Raw genomic sequence first — 19304 nt, 5'->3', positions numbered from 1 at the left:
ATGGCAACATCTAATCTCCAATCAAGTTGCAAGAAAGTAGTCTCCACCAATGGACAGAGAAGAAGAGTTGATTGACTGACTTTGCGAAGGGTTAGGGTTACCTGATGCAACACCAGGAGTATAAAAGGTGGAGCAGACATTTTGTGAGTGAGCATGTCGGGGTTTAGTTCCACGCTCCCAGTGCTGTTCTTTCTCTTTATTCAGTCTTTTGTTGTATTTTGTTAAGGTTTAATAAACCTTTGAAATTTTAAAAGTGAGTATCGCTTCTCACAATCATGAATACTGTCCAGTACCACAGGCTGCTCCTTTCACCACAGACATGGAGAACAGGCCAAAGTCAGGAGTTCTTCATGCTGCAGGCAGACAGCTAAAGCTTAAGTTCATGAGTATACATTGAAACCTCTTTGCATAGAGATGTGCATATAAAGACATCTTCCAAGTCCTCACAACCATAAACTTACTTTTTGAAAGTGTTTTTGCTATTGTTTTTCTGCAAAATATATTGTTTTATTATTGCATACCTAATTTCTGAGCAGAAAAAATTCATGGAGGACAACCCCTTGCCTGTGTTGCATTGTCTTGGTTTAAGACAATTTAACAGGAACACTCTACAATGATTTCTCCCTCTTAGTTTTAACCAATCCCTTTCAATAAGGAGAAACTGAAACAAGTAGATATAAGTGGAAAAATACCGGTTTACTAGCAAGCAAAATAGCAACAGCAAAAAAATAACAGTAAACAATCACTAGATACAAAATTGCTAAATCTCAAGGACACACCTCCCGCCCGCTCCCCCCCCCAAAAGGGAAACTTGAATTCGCAGAGTGACCCATCCTAAGATGCTGGTCTCCACAGCTCAAGAGTGTGGTTCTAAAGACAAAGGGATAATGGCAGCAAACCCTCCCACGAAGGTTGGAACTTAACAAAGCAGTTCTAGTGGCAGATAGGAATGGCCAGTGTGTGTGAGATAGTGCTGCGCTTGCTGCTACCTCCTGACACCTGCTGGACTCTGTTAGTTTTGGTGTTGCTGCCTTGGGTCCCTACTCCGATGGAAGAGGAGGGAAGGAAAGAACAGACCTTTCTTGCACTGAGCCCTGTCCCGGCACCGGACCTGCTCTGGCGTAGTGCTGTCTACAGGTGTTGCAAAATTCACTCTGAAACAGTTTCTGATTGCAAAATGCAGATTCTCTCCTTGCTACTGTTGCAAGTAGAGGCATGAAAAGGCCAAGCAGCGAGGCAAACAGGGAGAGAGATATATGCCTGGGTGTCCCAACTTTTAAAGCCCTGAGCACCACCGCCGCGTTCTGGTTTCAGCCTGCGGGAGTCTTAAAGAGACAGTAACAATTTTGGGCAAGGATAGGTAAGAGGTAGAGTAACATTTTCAGTCAGCTGGGATATACATTAAAACTGGAGTGACTGAGCTGGAAATAAAAGAACAGTGAACTCTATCCAGAAGGCAGGAAAGGTTCAAAGGCCTGATGGAGCATACCTGTGCTTAGTGGTTAGCACCAGACAGTAGCCTGAAGCTCTACAGATCACTTCGTTGCAGGACTTGCATACATTTTATCTGGGGTTGCCCTTTCATGCAGTCAGCTTGGCATTCCCCCACTTTCAATAAAGGAAGACTCAGAGGCATTTGGATAGTTTTGTTGTAGTAAAATCCAATTAATTCTTCCTTCCACACTCCCAAAGGCAATTCTTTGGCTCCTTACACTCCTCCTCTTCCTGCACACAAGCAGTGAGCAGAACATGTCAACTCCTTGATATGGTATTTGACTACTTGTTCTCTTGGAGCTTACTGTTCATTTTGTTTGCAGATCGAGAAGAGAGTCAAACCTTCATGGAAACTCATATGATGAAGAAAATAAAGTATGCCTCCTGAAAATATGACTGTTTCAGACAATATATATGTATGTTAATACCACTGTTATCAAAGAGCCAGACCGAAATTCTGATCACCTTCTTCATGTGATTTGTCTAATGAAAGAGCTCAAACAGCCTATTGTAACCAGAACCAAAAATAAATAATTACAAATCACATAAAATCGTATCCAAATCCAGATAAATGATTTCTGAGAATTGCACAAATGTGTAATTAAAAAAAAAAAAAAAAAAAAGGTTTATTTCAAAGACAGCCTGCTACCCAAGTTACAGATACTCACATACATCTCCCTTACAAATTGTCTGCAGAAGTTTCTGACAGAGTTGGTGTTTATATGGGTGGTCCACTGGTATTTCTTATACTATCATAAAAAATATCAACCTTCCTTTCCCATTTGTCTTTTGTCTCCATTTACCTTCTTTACTGCACTCTGATACTGTACACTATAATGTAAAAGTGACAATTGAATGTAAAAGTGGCAATGGAACCTGGTCCTAAAGAACCATTTAAACGTGATAATGAGCCCACATTTATACATGGAAAGCAAAAAGGCGTTTTCAACCTTAGCATGTTAAAGTGTCTAAACAACCTTAGGGAGCACTGTCAATAAACAGTCTCATAGGAAGTCCATGAACAACCGTACAGAAGGAGCTGCTATCCAAATGGATACAGTACAGCAGTCTCTGGTCAATGAAGAGTACAGGATGAGCCTTAAAAAGGAAGAGAGGAGTTTGAATGAAGACATTTTCTTTGTCAAGTCTCTATTTCCAACTAAATTGTGGCTTGCAACAGCTACTCTTCCCTTCTGCACTCCACAAGAAGAGAACACAGAAAAATTAATACCTTGAGCCAAGACATATCTTATTTTTTTGCCTGAACATGACCCTGTGCAAAACATACAGCACTGATGAAGCTGGCATATGGAAATACCATAAAGCAGAGAGGAAATGGCACTCATATGAGAAAAGACTTGAAAGTACAGATTAATGTTACATGGCTACAACATATCAAGCATGCTCTTTTACAGCTAGGGCTTCCCGGGAACTGGAAGCAAGGTTGTTTGAAGACTAAGACAGCTTCCCAGCACACACAGTGTGCTTCATAATACAACTCAAGGCTTGACAAAAGGCTTTCTGAGAATAGGAAAAGGACAATTTCTATTTTTGCTTAATTTTTTTTTCTTTGTTCTTTAAGCACTAGATAACAATGAAATACAGCAGAGCTTGCATTCCTAAAAAAAGCATTTCTAAATTTTGAACATTAAAAAATAGCAATCCAACACATTTTACAGTGTGCCTATCATGCTAAGGTATTCTAAAACCTTCTACAGTTCAAAGTATTTGTCATAGAGATACTGGCTTCATTTGGGGCATGGGTATAACAGTCAGATGTTACTTCAGTCATTAATGAAACTTTGCCATACAATTGCAAGGTGTGTCCTCTGCAAGCTGCAGAACTAAGGAGAGGCCAAGCAATATATTAACACTCAGGACTGCAGACCACCTATAAGGCACATTCCCAGCAATGGCTAACTATGTTTTTCAATTTAAGTTCCAAGCCTGTTGTATAGAATGGTACAGAAACCTGACAAAGAAAATAAAACAGAAAGGAAAAAACCAAGTTCCTGACATATAAAAGAATTCCTTTTTCTGACAGGTCTAATGAAATAGAAATTCAAGACTAGTCACAACCATGACTGTTGAGGGATACATCTGGTGCAAGTAGCTGGGTTTGCAAGCTGCAGATTGAGATGCTAATCTAAATGCAGATTGAGCCCTTTGTAGGAGCCCAAGACAAGAGGCTGTGAATTGTGTGGTGCCAGCCAAGTGAACGGACACTGAGCAGTGAACTGCCAGACCTTTGAATAACAAGACAGGAAGACCAATGGCACCAAAAAGGTAGGAGACACAGCAGGAGCAGAGGACTCAGGAGGAAGAGGAAGATCAACACAAAATGTGTTATCAGCTCATGCTTAATTTTTACTGGCTCAATACAAGAAAAGAAAGTTAAATGAATTTCTGAAAGTTTAGACACCCTTTTGCATTTTCACAGCTCCCAAAATACCATTAATACTTCTAAATATTTCATTCCAGTATATGTGAAAAAAATACATTGCTGAGGTCTCAAGTCTCTTCTAGGTTTTCAAGGGAAATTTGAATTAGATTAAAGCAAATAGTAACCCTAAATCAGGAAGCTAAACCTAATTTTTGCTTTAATACCTCAAGGGTATTTTAGCTAGTATAACACAGATCACTCTGGTTCGACATAACATCATTCACTCTATTGACATGGTTATCACAGAGAGCCAAACCACAAAAACACAGTTCACAGTACTGTTAGTCTAGTCAGACAAAGTCTGGGCACTCTTGTGGGCTAGCCCAGGCACAAATTCCAGTTCCTATAGAGTTCTCAAGGATTTTCAGCCCACTGGGATAAGGAAACATTTCTCTTCAGATTTGTGTACTCACTGATTTTTCTTCTGGGCTCCCATTGGGCACCTCCACAACTCTGAGGTCATGGTCCACCTGCAGCCTTGCCCTTGTGACAAACTGGATGACCGATGAACTGTCCTGAGAAGTAAAAAATGAAGAACTGGACTTAACAACAACAACAAAAGCACCAACCCCCTGCCAAAAAAGTCTAACAAACCATCAAACATTTCCCAGTGTAACAAATACACCCAGACAACACTTAGTGAAGGCTAGGTTGGCAGTTAAGTACCAGCCTGGTTACAACTCTGCTTTGAAAAAATATACTTTATGCTCATAACAAACAGATATACCTGAGCACATTATTTCAGATTATAAAAAAATCAGGTGTTAGACTTTAAACACATACTTTGTATTTGGTTTGTTAATGTTTCCCACATTTACCATGAAAGTAAGACAGAACATTTCCAATGACACAGGCAGGCTCAATATTAACCATGAATAATGTTCCAATTTATTTTTCAAGGGAACAGAAAAATTATATACAGAAACTGGAATAAACCACAATATATCCCAGGTGGAGACCTTTTTTATTTGAATCTGTGCATGGCAAATATCTTAATTATTCACTGTACAATTCTTCTCATTAATACACATTTCTCCAATAAAATGCCTGGAGCATTTTAACAGGCATATTTCAGTAAGATGCCATTTCAACTTACAGATTAGTCACTTGTAAGTGGTTTGCCTTGGGAAGGGTATGTAATAAGTAGAAAATGGCATGCATTGGTGATACTCAAACATGTGTAAATACTGTATGTCTTTTAAAGGAGCGTTGCTAAAAGTTTCCTTAGAAGGGACCCACCAGATGGGATGAATCCTGGCTATTCACAAGTCTGAATTTCCCAGAAGCATATTTTGCATGCATTCAGTTACTTGCTTACATATTTCAGCATTTCTATGTGTAACAAATACCTGAAACTTCTGGCTGCACCTGTACTTCCTGTTTTCAAATACTGACAAACATTAACAGACTTATTGGTTTCAACTGGAAAAGCTCACAGCTATTAATTACTTTAGCAACTGTTTTCTAATAAGGGCTCTCTCTGATGCTTTTAATCTGACAACTATCAAAGACAGGTTTATTTCGATAGACTCATGTTATCAGCTTTCTCCTCCAATTATCTTGTTCCCTCATAAACTTACAGCATCTTGCCAGAATTAGAGTCAGCATTTTTGTAAGTAAAGGAGAATAGGGCAAAATGCAGTAAGTCGCAAAAAAATTAAAATATTTGCTTCTCATTCAGTGGCTTCAGGGAAGGAAGAAACTAACATGCAACCATTTGTTTCTTGTCATAAATGTTAAGGTCAGCATTAATGTGGCCATGATGCATCTTCTTTGAATAATAATAATTTGAAGTAAAAATGACAAAATACTACCACCTCTCTCTTTACACAGAAAGGTAATACATAGCTGGTCACAGTTTACACTCACTTATATTTTTTAGAACGGAAACTTTCAGAAATCAATTCATTTTTCAGAAATCCCTAGCCTTAACACCATGCACACAATTAGGGGTCTCATTTGTCATTCTTTCAATGTATAAATTTCTGAATTAAATTTATTTATCTCTTAACAGGTAAGAACTAGGATTAACACCTCCATAACACCTCCATGTTAATAAGTCTATCCATTTTTTTTGCTACCATATTTATTTTTTACACACTAGTAAAGAGATGAAGAAATGCAAGTTTTGAGTTCATTGGTTCACATAAGCACACTTCAATTGGCATTGAAGACAACTTACAAGGAGACCGCATACCTTTTTGAGTATCTCGGTATTCAGCAGCATGTAGATATTTATATCAAGGGACTCTGCTTTAGGTAGTGAGCTTAAGTTGCAATGTACAATTAAACAAGATATGTCTCGTCTCTCACAGTCCTACAGGAAATATAGAAAAAGTTGTTAAGCAAAGGAGGTAAAAATTCAGTGATAAATTGTGTGACAACAAACACACCAGAAAACTAAGTTATATAGTAAACTGCTATAATACAGCACTCCTGCCTTGAAATAGCAACCTTCAAGACCTTAAGATAGCTGGATACAGATGCCTGCATGAAAGCCAAGCCAGGTAAAATTTCCTCAACAGAGCTGTTGAGTCAGGCAAGCATTCAGGACTGGAAGGAACAGGATCACAGCTGCAAATCAGCCCTTTGTGTGGGTCAGGCACCAAGTACAGTGCAGTGACTCACTGCCCTCATGTGCCTTTGACAGAACATGGGAGCAAAGGCTCTGGTAACCAAGTGTGCTGCCATGTCAGCTAAATTCCTTTCTACAGAACTTCCTGAAACTTCCTATTTACTTTTAAAAATCAGACAATTACAGCAACTAAATGTCCCCTCAGCACATCATCAGTATTGTTACATATGCTCCATAATGAACTATCTGCTTCAGATCTTCATGCGAAACCATGCAAAATGTTTTGTAAAATATTCTGTAAAATATTTTGTAAAATATTTGTAAAATATGTTCAAGTGGTGCCATAAGTAGGTATGTTTCTTACCAATACTTTTCTGCCAGACTTCGTGAAAAAAGCAAATATTGTGTGGAAAATATTTTCATTCTCTTGAGGAGCAACACATGGGCTCTGGTTTTTATGGAAAGAACAGCTTCCTTTGTCCTGACCAACCTGCATGCACAATGATAAATCACAATTATTATTCCAAATTAATGAAATTATACAAGAAGGTTGAATTAGCCTCTCTGTAAAAACACACAAAAATCTGAGCTAAATTATACAAGAAGGTTGAATTAGCCTCTCTGTAAAAACACACAAAAATCTGAGCTAAATGTCTGGACTCCCCTTAATAGTCAAAAGAGAAAAATAACCACCCTGGGAGTCAAATAACCCTAAAGAAAGTATCTTAAGTAAGCCAGATGAATCATGCACTGGAAATGCTTTGACTGGACAGGATACGAATGTGTATAAGCTATCTCACATGTAGGTGTCTGTTCTACATGTCTGGAGTTAGAGATAGAGGAGAAAAACCTCAGCAAAATATGTTATGACATGGCATTTTAAATCAGTAGTTGTCCTAGTTACAGAGGCAGTAGGCAGAGTTTAGCATTAGGGCTGACCCAAAATCTTTCTCTACATCAACCCGCATAAGTTTGTTTATTGTCTCCTTAAGACTTGGTGTCAGAAGCAGAACCTCAGTGTTTTACTCCAGTAGAAAAAAGGGGAGGAGTGTTTTGTGCCTTTAAAAACAGGGGACAGAAACATGGAGCTCTCCCTTCTGTTCTTTCTGGGCTCTCAAACATTTCAAAATCCCTTCAGCAGCTGCCGTAGGCCATTTGCCAGGGAGGGAAAGGGCTTGCCCGCTGCTACCCGCAGCCACCACAATGGAGGTCAGAGCCGCTCCACGAGTTCCTGTTGCTCCAGCAGCCATGCCGCGCCAGGGACAGCCCCTGGTGGGCGGCGTGAAGCGGGCAGCATGGCAGCATTGATTGCTTTTGGACAAAAATGGTTTTTCCAGATTTTGTTTTGTCCCTGTTACCCGTTGGTTATTGTGATATATGTCCTAAAGTTAATTCGCGTTAAGCAATAAAATATGTAATTTAATCGCGGCAGAATGTAATAATGTATCATACAGCATTAATCTACTTTAAATTAGGTTTAAGATCAATAAACTAAAAGGTGCATACAGGGTTAACTGAGACGAAAGCTGCACGGTAGGGCAGGGGGAATCTGTGCCGGGAATCGTTGCAAAGACAGCATAAAGGAACGGAAAAGGGAGATATGGGCCCTGACGATCTCCTGATTGTATCAGATCACTATCTTATCTGTTCCAGCCCGATGTTACCATTTCCAAAACTTCTCCGGACGCAGCAATCAGGACATTGTTCGACTATTCAACAGACCCCGGACATGGACATGAATATCTAATGAAGCTACCTCGAAGCACCAGTCTCACGGTCTCAGTCGGCTCTCAGCGAGAGACTGTATAAAAATCCGCAGTATGGGGACCCAGATTGTGAATGGAGGGGGTAACAGGCTAGCAGAGCCGGTTACCGTGTTCACCCAGTGCCGAAATCCCGGGATTCGACGCTGTCCCTTTTAATTGTAGCTACCGGAGACTGTGTTTGAGTCGCACAATAAAATTCTAAATTTGAATTCACTGAATTTGGCTTATCGAGTTTATTACAGTTATTCATTTGGCAAGGCGGGGGGGGTGGGGGGAAGAGGGGGAGGGAGTTTTGCAACAACAGAGGCTTGTTTGCTGTGTTGCTGTGTTGCCATGTTGTTTGCTTCATTCTCTCTCTCGGCTGCGTGGTCCAGGGAGGGCATTCTCCACCATTTTCTCTGTGTTCCCCGGAACAATTAGGAGCATCTCCTCTGCATTTGTGCCTGGGCCCTTGTATTTCTTGATTATTGCAGATTTCATTAAGTTAACAGGTTTGGGTTTTTTTCACACATATCTCTTCGTATTAGTCTCTCATTATTGGAAAGGGGAGAAGTTAAAACTAAGGGGAAACAACTTATTTTGGAGACCCTGACTTATTAGAGAAAAATGGGTATTGATCTAGTATCGATACCCAAATGTGATGGACAAAAACTCTCTAACAGTTTAAAGTTAGAAAGTATATGTTTATTACGGCTGGGCAGCACGCGGGATAGTTCCCTAATACGCAAAGGGAAAAAATTCCCTAATTACAAAGCCTTTTATTTACAAAAGTATTGAATACCCAAAATACAAATACATATTCATACCCTGTCACCCCCCATTCCCCACTTTGTATGATATTTGGGAAAAAAGCTATTAAGCATGCATAGTTTGTTTCTTAAAATGGGTTGGGGGTCTATTCTGGGGAGGAGTCACCAAAAATGAGGAAGTAAGATGAGTCTTTGTCGTTCCTGACCTTTCTACCTTTTCAATGCATTCGTGATAAATGAATCTTTGGTAGAACTTATAGTTTCCTGTGTGGAACGGGTTCTTTAAGCAGGATGTCTGCAGCTATCTTATATCTTATTTACGGCATTTTGTTTTTCATTACAAGTACAGCTACATAAACATAAAGCTGACAAGCAGTGAGTTACTAAATCCGGGATAGTTTATCTAAGGTCCGGCTTCTGTTAACTGCGAACAAAGCTTACCTATCTACTTCAGCTAATTCAGCAACTATTATCTTAACTTTCCTAAAATCCCTAATTATTCAAATTTAATGTTTCAATCCTACCCTGCAAACGGTGTTAAACTAAGACAATAGTGTTACCCTTTGCACTATCTTTTTTGATGTTTTGGCCAACTCAGGTCCATCCCTGTTTATATCGGGACTAACAAGCAAATCTTTCTGTAAATTCAGAAGCCTAGGCACTAAATCTGTTCTTTTACCTTTAGCAGAAATAGTACAAAACCCCCTTTGTGTCATTAGCTTATTCATTTGAACAAGAAAGTAGATAACTGAGGCATGTAAGACTTGAAGAGTACCAAACTCTGATAAAATGAGCTTCAGTCAAGATAAACTTGCTCAAGAAAAACCTTCTCACTTTTTGCAACTCATGAATATTTATTGAAAAAAATTACCAAAATTTAATAAAAACTATGATAGCAAAGTATCAGCAAATTCTTCCTGCTACCATCCTTAATGCCTGTAGGAGTGAGAGAGGGAGATTTTCTCACAAACCACCAATTGACATTCTTACACATCCTGCTGCTGACCTCCTCACATCCTCTGACAGGATGGAAAACTGAAAACTTGTACCTTATTCAATTCATAAATCATTGAAAGAGTGAGAAAAACCACCAAAATTACTGCATACTCTGAGTGTGATTCAGCATGACACAGCTTGTATCTGTGTTAAGTTTTGTGAAAAAAGAAGCAAACCCCAAAGATCTATCTAGATTTTAAATGTTATTTTTCAGACAAGTGATATTTGTCTTTGAAAGATGTACCTTTTCCTCTTCACTGGCCCACAAATTCTTCATAATCTGTTCTTTGCAGTATTCCCAGCATGATTTAACATAATCTGTCCTTACATTCCTGACAGATATACCCAAAGTTTACAGTCTCCTTGGGCTCAGTTGAAGATTAAGACTGATTTGTCCAGATCACTTGAAATGAGTTTTCATTATTTATTTTAGGTATGAGATTCACAAAGCCCATGGACATTTATTCCTTTGAACTTTCACATGGAAATTAGATCCATATCAACTAGAAGGCCTATGTTAAATTAAAACCAGCAAGAAGTCAGGTTCTATTAAGTACTTGTTCCTGAAAGTTTAAATTACAGATGTCATTAGATTTATGCAAGAGGTAACAGGAAGAACAGTACAAGTTTCTGTGCTACATAAACTTTTGGCATACTCCCCAAATAGTCCTGATTTATATCTTGTGAAAGTACAGGGTAAGAATGAGCCAAAGCAGAACTATAGCACAAGACTAAGAAGAATTGTCTAGCACGAAGCAACATAAACTTTGTCCTTTATACTTGAAGTTATTATTTTTTCTTAAACTGAAGATTGGCATAATTTTTAAAACACTTTAGCTGAAACAGAACTTGGAAATATCTTTTCCTCTCTGCCAACTACACAGCAATCCTATATGAGGTGGATTATAAATTCAGTGTTTCAGTCCATATTAGGAGGGAAACATGCAAGAACTAAGCACCTCCCGTTACCTAGACTGCTCTGGAACAGACCATCAGGTCATCTATACCCTGTTTTAGCAGCGAAAGGCAGAATCTACTTCCTAGAAGGCAGACACTGCTATTTGGCCAGCTGAATTTCATGAAATTCAACCAAACAGAAATTAGATTTCACACATCTGTGTACCTGTGATCAATTGGCATATGCTGACAGCTAGGAGGCAGGAAAGGATGCAAGGCAGCTGAGCAGCAATCCATTTATTTTAGCACTCTTGGAAGCCACAGAGCCATAAAACTGGGAAAAAATTAACAAAAAAAATCTAAACAGATGGATCATGCTAAGATAAAAGCAAATCCATCCTTTTCAAAGGACTGGAAACAGGTGGTTTGGTGGGAAATTTTTTAGGGTTTTTTGGTTCGTTTCTTTGTTTTGTTAGGATGACTGTTAGACACTTATATTTCACATCATTTGTTATTCTAAATTTTTACTTGCATAAGGGTTCAGTCAAGCAGCCAGACAAAACTTGTGGCAACTTTTCAATAAACTTTGTTTTCAATTAAATATTCATCTGTAGAAAGACAACTAGTTAAATAAAATCTTAGCACAAAATTCCTGTTTGCATTATGCTTAGACTGAACTGCATCTCTGAAATACAAATCATGATTTGTATTGTGAGCCTTGTTGCAAGTTTTGTCCTGTTTGAACTTGATGCTATCCCAGCCACCTTGTGGTACAGAGACAAGGAAATTTCTGGCCAAATGTTTATGATTTACAGATCCAAAAACTGTACAAGTCTTTGAAATGGAGTAGTGTTGGGTGTTAGATTTGTTTCTTTTTTATAGAATTTTTCCCCAGAAGTTGCTAGGAGACTAACTAGTGAGTACTTATGTTATCGTACTTGACCAAAACAAAGAAGTGGCCAAAAGTTGTGAGGGTTAAGATCATGCCAGTTTTTGGGGCAGATAAAGGACGGGGCGGGAGGCTGCTATGCTCTCTTGGCTGTCAGCATTGGTGGGAGGATGGCCAGGCTGTTTGCTTGCCGCAAGAGGAGTCCACTGGCACCAAGTCCGGTCCTGGGAAATCTACCATCATCTATGCGTGTGCCACAGAATTTTGAGCTTGCCTTCTCCTGCCCTGCGAGAACTGGGCCAGCCATGTCCCGCCGTTGCAGCTTCTTCGGCACTGCTTTTTGTTTTTGCTACGGTGTGGCCTGGCACGCCCCTGGCCTGCCAGGGCATCCCACCCTGCCTGCCAGGGCATCCTGCTGTTTCAGCTATGACTGCGGAGCTTCTGATTTATTTCATCCACCAGCCCAGGATTTTTCATCATTCCAGCTTAATGCTCTCAAAGTCCTGTAGGGGCACTGAGATCAAACTGCCCCGGGTTTTGTGAAGCAAAGCCCTCGAGGTTCCTGGCTCTGTTTTGTTGTTAATGCTGTAGTTGTTTGTTTTGCTTTGTTTTACATACTAGCAAAGAACTGTTATTCCTATTCCCATATCTTTGCCTGAATGCCTCTAATTGCAAAATTACAATAATTTAGAGAGAGGGGGGTTGCATTTTCCATTCCAAGGGAAGCTCCAGCTTTCCTTAGTGGACACCTGTCTTTTCTAAGCAAAGATAAGTAGGAAGGAAGCCAGGCTCTTCATCAGACTTGGAGTTTCAGGGTACCTGGCATACCAGAGCTTTTCAAAAATTCCATTTCTCAGCAGCCTATAAACAGAAAAGGACTACCCCCAGAGAGGTCTTCCCAGGGTCTGGTATCTAACATCTTACAGAAACAGCAGAAGGCACTTTTTTTGAGCACTGCATAGGACATGGAAAGAGAGGTGCACTGCCTTTGTAGTCAGTGCAAGAACTATACAGAAGCCACAGAGAAATATCAATATCTATCTCCGAACACAAATGAACGGGGGCAGGGAACAAGAGGCACAAAAGGGAGGCACTCTTAAATCCTACATTAAGACTACTGATTGGAAAATAAGAACCTTCCCCAAGAGAGGTACTAAGTAGAAGTAGCCCTGCAGCCTTCCAAGAAGGGAATTCCAAGGAGCTTTGTTGGAGTTGTCTTTGTCAAAGGTTGTTTCATTCTATTTTGCAGAAACCAGTTATTAAGTCCTGAATAAAATCATTTGCAGTCTGGTGCACTGGTCTGGTGCATACAGATAAATCTGTACTGGAAGTGTACCTAAAATCTGTACCCAGACAGAGGTCCACGTTAGCACATAAAGCAGGCCAAAGAAAGAGGTAAACTAGACTAAATGTGTAGCATCTTCAGCAACTATGCTCATATTACACATTTTTTTAACCTGCTCTGAGTCTGGTACTGTGGTCTGAAGTAATACTTACAGAGGTAAGTATTACTAATTACTGATCCTAGCCTTCAACTCCTGCAAAACATTTCTAATTTAAAAAAAAAAACAAAAAAAACCACAAACATTTTTTGCAAAGAAATTACATTTTCAGAATTCCAATTCTAAACGGAAACATTTGTCAGGGGGCGGTTGTCTGATGGAAGTCCAAACATTTTATAAAATCTTTTCACACAGATTTGATACATCTATTATTTGCCATTTTCATTAGAATGAAGCATGCTTTCACTATTTTGAATGTCTTCAACTTTCATGTGAGGCAAACCAACATCAAGAGCAAAAATGAAATTTTTAGAAACAGAAGTTTTTACTGACAATTATTTCTTCTTACCATGGTTGGGATGTTCCCATTCTCTAGCAGTGTCTTGTCTTAGGCTGCAAAACACTTAACATCAATACACACATCATGTTTTTTCTAGTTTTTATCTCAATTTCAAAGGCACTTTTGTCAAACTCCTCAGGCACCCAGTGTAAAGAAAGATGAAAAAAAAAAAAAAAATCTGATATTCTCACTGTGGAATATTAGTGTGATTAGTGCAGTAGCACAGCCTGCACTCAAATATCATGTGCATTCTTGAGCACCACTGGATGTTAAAATAGCCTTCAACATTTCTCAACAGCAACACATTATTATCAGGTGCCTCACTTAGACACCTGTGGCACTTGAAAATCCCCACCTTTCAGACAGTTTTAAGTGGACATCCAAAATCTAAGGGACTGGAAATGATTACTCACTCCAATATATATATATATGTGTGTGTGTGTGTGTGTGTGTGTGTGTGTGTGTGTGTGTATGTGTGTGTGTGTATATATATATATATGTATGTGTGTGTGTGTATATATATATATGTGTATAGTCTCCTGTTGTATTTGACTCATGCGTACACATGTAACATGCATACTAAAGATATACAGGCCAGAACATTTGTACTACACAGACTGTAAATGGCACCTTGCATAACATGCCTCTACATGTCACCATAATTTTGCAAAGGCTAATAATATTACTAATATGTCATCATGCAGAATAGCAGAAAATCCCTCATACTGCCTGTACTACCCATTTCAACCCACACCATTCTCTCATGTTATGATTGTATAAATGATCATACACTCATTCAGAGACAAATTAGTCTCTAGATGTGTTAATTTACTGTAAGTTGCTCTCCCCTTGAAAAGCCTATGAACATGCTTGAGAGATGTTTAAATAGGACCATCTGTACAATGGGTTACTCTGTCAACTTTTTGTTGTCAGCACAAACCACTAAATTTCTCAGAGACAAGATATAACCAGTGGAGAAAGCATGCACCTTACTTCATGCTTTTAAAATGCTCTATCTGCAACAAGGAAGAAATTACTGCAGGATGATTTTAATGGATTCTGGATATTGGAATCTGAATGACTTTTTTCCTGCTACTTTATGGGTTAAGCAGAAGTAAACCCATAAAGTAGCTATGGTTTTTAATCATGCAAGATTACACCATTCTTGAGAAAAAGTGGCAGGAGGACATTTCAGAGTGTGACAGTTGTAACAGTATGTAAATCATATCATGTATACTCGACACACACCACATCCTAAAAAGCCTGCAGGATTTTTAATAGGGCTGTATGAGAATAGCATGTTGGATTTATTGCATACACAGGGATCATCATCTCTGACTTCCCCTGCATGCGTATGGACTATGAGAATACTTGGGCCTGGTTTGCAACTCCAAGGAGGAACCAGTGCAAAGGGGAAAAACATCACACATTTTCCAGGAAACACAGAGGATAACCAAGGGCTGCCAATGAAGCCAGGTCACCTGGGAGTGGTTGGAGTTTCTAGAATAAATAATACAGCTGCTGCCTCAGCACATTCCCATTCTGCTATCAACACTGTTTCCCACCTTCAGGGTACTAGCAACGCCATCTCTGCCCATCTGTAACTACTCTCAGAACATGGTAATTTCTAGCAAGCCTTTGGAGCCTTTCCAAAATTGTTGGGGTTTAGTAAACTGTTAGCAAACAGTTTAAGGGTTTAGGCCACATTACCTGTAACATAAACTTCCCAGGTGAACTGAAAGCCAGTGGCCCCTTCTAGATTTAACCTCAACCCATTAACATGCATCAAAGGCAAAACCTCCCATATTTTCAGGGCCCTGTATCCAGCACAAGATGTCAACCTGGGAGAAGGAAATTAAATACAATTTCAACATGGGCTGGACAGGACAGTTGAGGACCAAGCACAAGAAGCGGATATTAGCAGCTGACGTGGGGTTATGTATGTGCAAGTGACAGGAATCTTGAGAGACAGAAAAACATAGAAAAACTGGCTGTTGCTTCCAACAAAGCATTATGTACAATCTCCCTGTTGCATTGCTGTATATAAGAAGCCAAGGGCTATTCCCGTATTTAATGACATTTTACAAAATAAATGGGGGAGTAAAGGTGTATCTTCAACTTATTACTTATACTAGCAACATTAGATTTCCACTAATGTGAAAGAATTCATTATGGTATTAAAACTTAAGTTTTCCAGGCTCTTCCACTAAGTCTGGGATTCCTCTCTTGAGATAAACCATCAATAGTTGTGGAGGAGGGCCCTGAAGTCAGCAGAACTAAGCTAATACAAAGCAAGTATGAAGGTGGAATCCAGACGTGAGTGCATGTGATAAAACCAAACCCACATCAGACCTCAGAAAAAGTGCGTGGGAAAGTTCAGGGAAAATATCAAGAGACACAAGATATTTGAAACAGCAATTTTGCTTGCAGGAAACATGCTCAAGGTCTGGAAACAGGCCAGTCATTTCACAAAATTTTTAGCATTGTTCAACTCTGTAATGGATGCCTTTCTCATCATCCCTGGGATAAACTAACTCCAAAGGCCTAGGAGTTTGGCTGTGGTCTGGAAACTGCTGGCAGATAGTTTTTACATATTTTTCCCTGTATTTTTTTTAAGCAGTTTTATTTATGTAAGAATAACTAAGCAGTGGTTCAAGTTTTCAAACTTGAAAAATAAATAACAGATGTGTTTGTCTGTCTTTGTTGCTAACCATAGCACATTCATCCTAGTATTAGGGAAAAAAATAGTATGCAAATACTCTGATTCAAAGATACTGATTGACCCTTTATTATGTGAACAAAGAGTTGATAAGTAGGATTAATCTAACATGTCACACTAAGAAACAAAGAGTATTGACAAGAAATTCCAGACAAGGTCAAACTTCCAAGAGTAGACAAATAAGTTATGTAAATATGTTATCTGACTACTTGCGCCTTATGCCAAGAATGTTTAATGTTCATAGATAATGAAATACATTTGAATCAGAGCAGTCTTGTTGATTCTGGTAATAAATTTAAGAGCCACTGAAAGAATAGAAAATAATTTTAAAAATTAACCCATTTTACACAACTCTTGAAAGATTTCAACTAAAAATAGCAATGAGGGCAAGGAAAACCAGTAGTCCACAGATCCAATAAGTAGTCTTACAAGGCCATGAGAAGAGGCAAGTGGAAACGAAGTAGAGATGCTAAAGCATTAAATCAGCTTAGAGGAAGAGTACACCATAGCTCTGGTTTCTGCTCCTCTACACAACAGGATAATGCATCAGATGCATGTTTGGCATAAATCATGCTAGTCTGATTGTAGTGCCTTTAGATGTTTTTCTGATGCACTTAATATACAGCTTTCATAATATACAGGTTTGATAAGCATGATTCTTGCAACATCGGCCTGGCCGTGGCTCTGCAACCAATTTGCACATACTTAGCAGCAATCCCCAGAAGTACTGCTCTCAAGAACTAGTGATTCATACCCAGTTTTGTGACAAAAGCAAAGATCTTCTCATATAAAGTTCTTGACTTAAAAGACAGCGGATTTTTTCGTAGACAGAACTGTATATGCCACACGTACACAGTAAGAAGAAACACTGACCACTTGGTATGATTTAACTGTGAGGTCCACAGAAGATTCAGGCCTCGGAATGAATGACTACCACCTTACACAAAAATTAGCTTACCGCTAGCATTCATGTGCTCCTTATATATTGACCTCCAGCAGATGAAACCCAAGAAAGGGTTACTGAGAAATACTTTTCCTCTCCCTATGATGAACTGTGAAATGCTTAACCAACATATGAGGCAACAAATAATTCTCAGGGAATGTCTCTATTTAAAAAGCCCCTGAGATCACTTGGCATTTCATGTTCCTTCACCTAGGTTCTATGTGTCTACAGCACATCCTGTTCGGCAGCCTTACCTATAATGTATTAAACACAAATAAGCCCATGTTTATTCTTTACCTAATTGTTGGACTTTCCCTATGGGCTGTGTTGATGTCAAGATGAGAAGCTCTGAAGACTGTGCAGGTAAGTACACAGTCTTGTACCCCTGTAGGGCTCAAACAGCTCCTGTGGGATGTTTTACCAAACCAGACATTTGAATGTATCAGAAAGGTGTCTAAGATCTAAACTCTCCTTAGAGGTAGTGGAGAGAAGGTAGGACTCTTAAGAGGATGATTTTCCTGTGGTCAATTTCCTGTAGACAACTGAAGATTAAACGGGTCATTCTCATTTAAAAAACCTCTTGGGAGGTGGAGGAGATGTATTAGGTTAAGCAGATGTCCTTTGTTTCCAAGACATCCTCAGAGTTTCCTCCAAGAATTGGTTTATTGATACTTTTGATACCATCTGGTACCTTGCAGAAGACTGGAATGATCTACTTTCAAAGCCAGGAAGGAAATCCAATAAAATATGCTTATTTTCAGTCTGATAAATGAACAAGGAGGAAAACCCTGCACCAGATATGCACAGATACCATTGTTTTAAATGCTTCCTTGTTTTTTGCTTCTTTCATTTACACCACAAGTCTTGTACATTAGTTATAGAAGAGAAAGGCTAGTCTAAGAGTCAGGATGGAAAACAGGATTGTGTGTTAAAAGAATTTGCCAAGCAATTATTTTCTGAATTTCCTTCATTGTTTTTGGCAGGAAAAGCTTTACCAATGGAAAAATGATGTATTCTTACACCCACTCCCTCAAAAAGATGAAAAAATAATAATAATAAAAAAAGTTGACTTTCCTTTTATTCAGTATCCTTCAATAGGAGGAGCTTCCTTCTCTGGCTAGGAAGTTTACAAAAAAACCAACTCCTGATTACTACATGATTATTCCTGGTAATCTGTCAAATTTCCTGTTTCCTTCATCATTCTGATAACAGTTTATTAATATATCCATTATATTTCTCATCCTTCTTTATCTGAAACCTCCTTTTATCAAAAAGCAAATCAAAAGGCAAATCGGACATCTTTTTCAAAATTAGAATTCACATATTCAGGGGAAAAAAAAAAAAAAAAAAAAGAGGAGCTGTGGGCCATTCATAAAGTAGTAACACTTTCAGCTGACCCAGAATATTAATCAATCTGTCACTCATTTGAAAGACTATGATTTCTGGGGAGGACAGTGTTGTAAAATTTCAATACCTAAGTAATTCGACAAATTTTATTTAGTTTAAAAGCTAATCATGAGCAGACCACAACTGGACAAGAATATCATATTGCTGTGTCCTGATTTAATATATGGATGTCTTAGGTTACAATGTAAGACGTGCCCAAAGTATGTATTCTATCACCATCTACATGAGCTGTTGAAACTAGGTTGGGCAGTGTTTCCCTTGTCCCCTCCCTCCAGACTATCTTCTGTTAATGGCCCATCAATGCCTTGCTGCATGACTCATAGGTAACTCCCTCCGGGAGCTATCTCTGTTTGATGGGCAATCAAGGACCCATTGCATGACTCATAGAATGATATCAGCCCATTGTTTGATACTCCACCCAGTGGTAGAAGCCAAGCATTCCCACCTGGATATAAACTGGGGTTTGGGACAGCATTAGTAGCCTTACCCACTGGATTCCCAGAGAACAAGAGATACCAGACCTTTTTACGTGATCACTACTTCAATAAGACCACTTCATCTGGACTGCTACCACCACCACAGGT

At 39.0% G+C, this 19304-nt stretch overlaps 1 protein-coding gene across 4 annotated transcripts in view; it reads right to left on the bottom strand.

Annotated features, from left to right (window-relative positions):
• Window positions 1–19304, bottom strand: part of ITGA9 (integrin subunit alpha 9) — a 287285-nt gene that overhangs the window by 48613 nt on the left and 219368 nt on the right. For all 4 annotated transcript variants that reach the window (XM_040055828.2, XM_040055806.1, XM_040055835.2 and 1 more), the window contains exons 24-26: window positions 6877–7002; window positions 6135–6254; window positions 4351–4452 (exon numbers count right to left, since the gene is read on the bottom strand). In XM_040055828.2, the coding sequence (XP_039911762.1) occupies window positions 4351–4452; window positions 6135–6254; window positions 6877–7002 (348 nt within the window). The remainder of the gene's footprint in view (window positions 1–4350; window positions 4453–6134; window positions 6255–6876; window positions 7003–19304) is intronic.

Source organism: Hirundo rustica, chromosome 1 (assembly GCF_015227805.2).
Source record: "Hirundo rustica isolate bHirRus1 chromosome 1, bHirRus1.pri.v3, whole genome shotgun sequence".
Taxonomy (NCBI): Eukaryota; Metazoa; Chordata; class Aves; order Passeriformes; family Hirundinidae; genus Hirundo; species Hirundo rustica.
The sequence above is the reverse complement of the archived record's forward strand: the minus strand, read 5'-3'. Positions and strand labels throughout refer to the sequence as shown.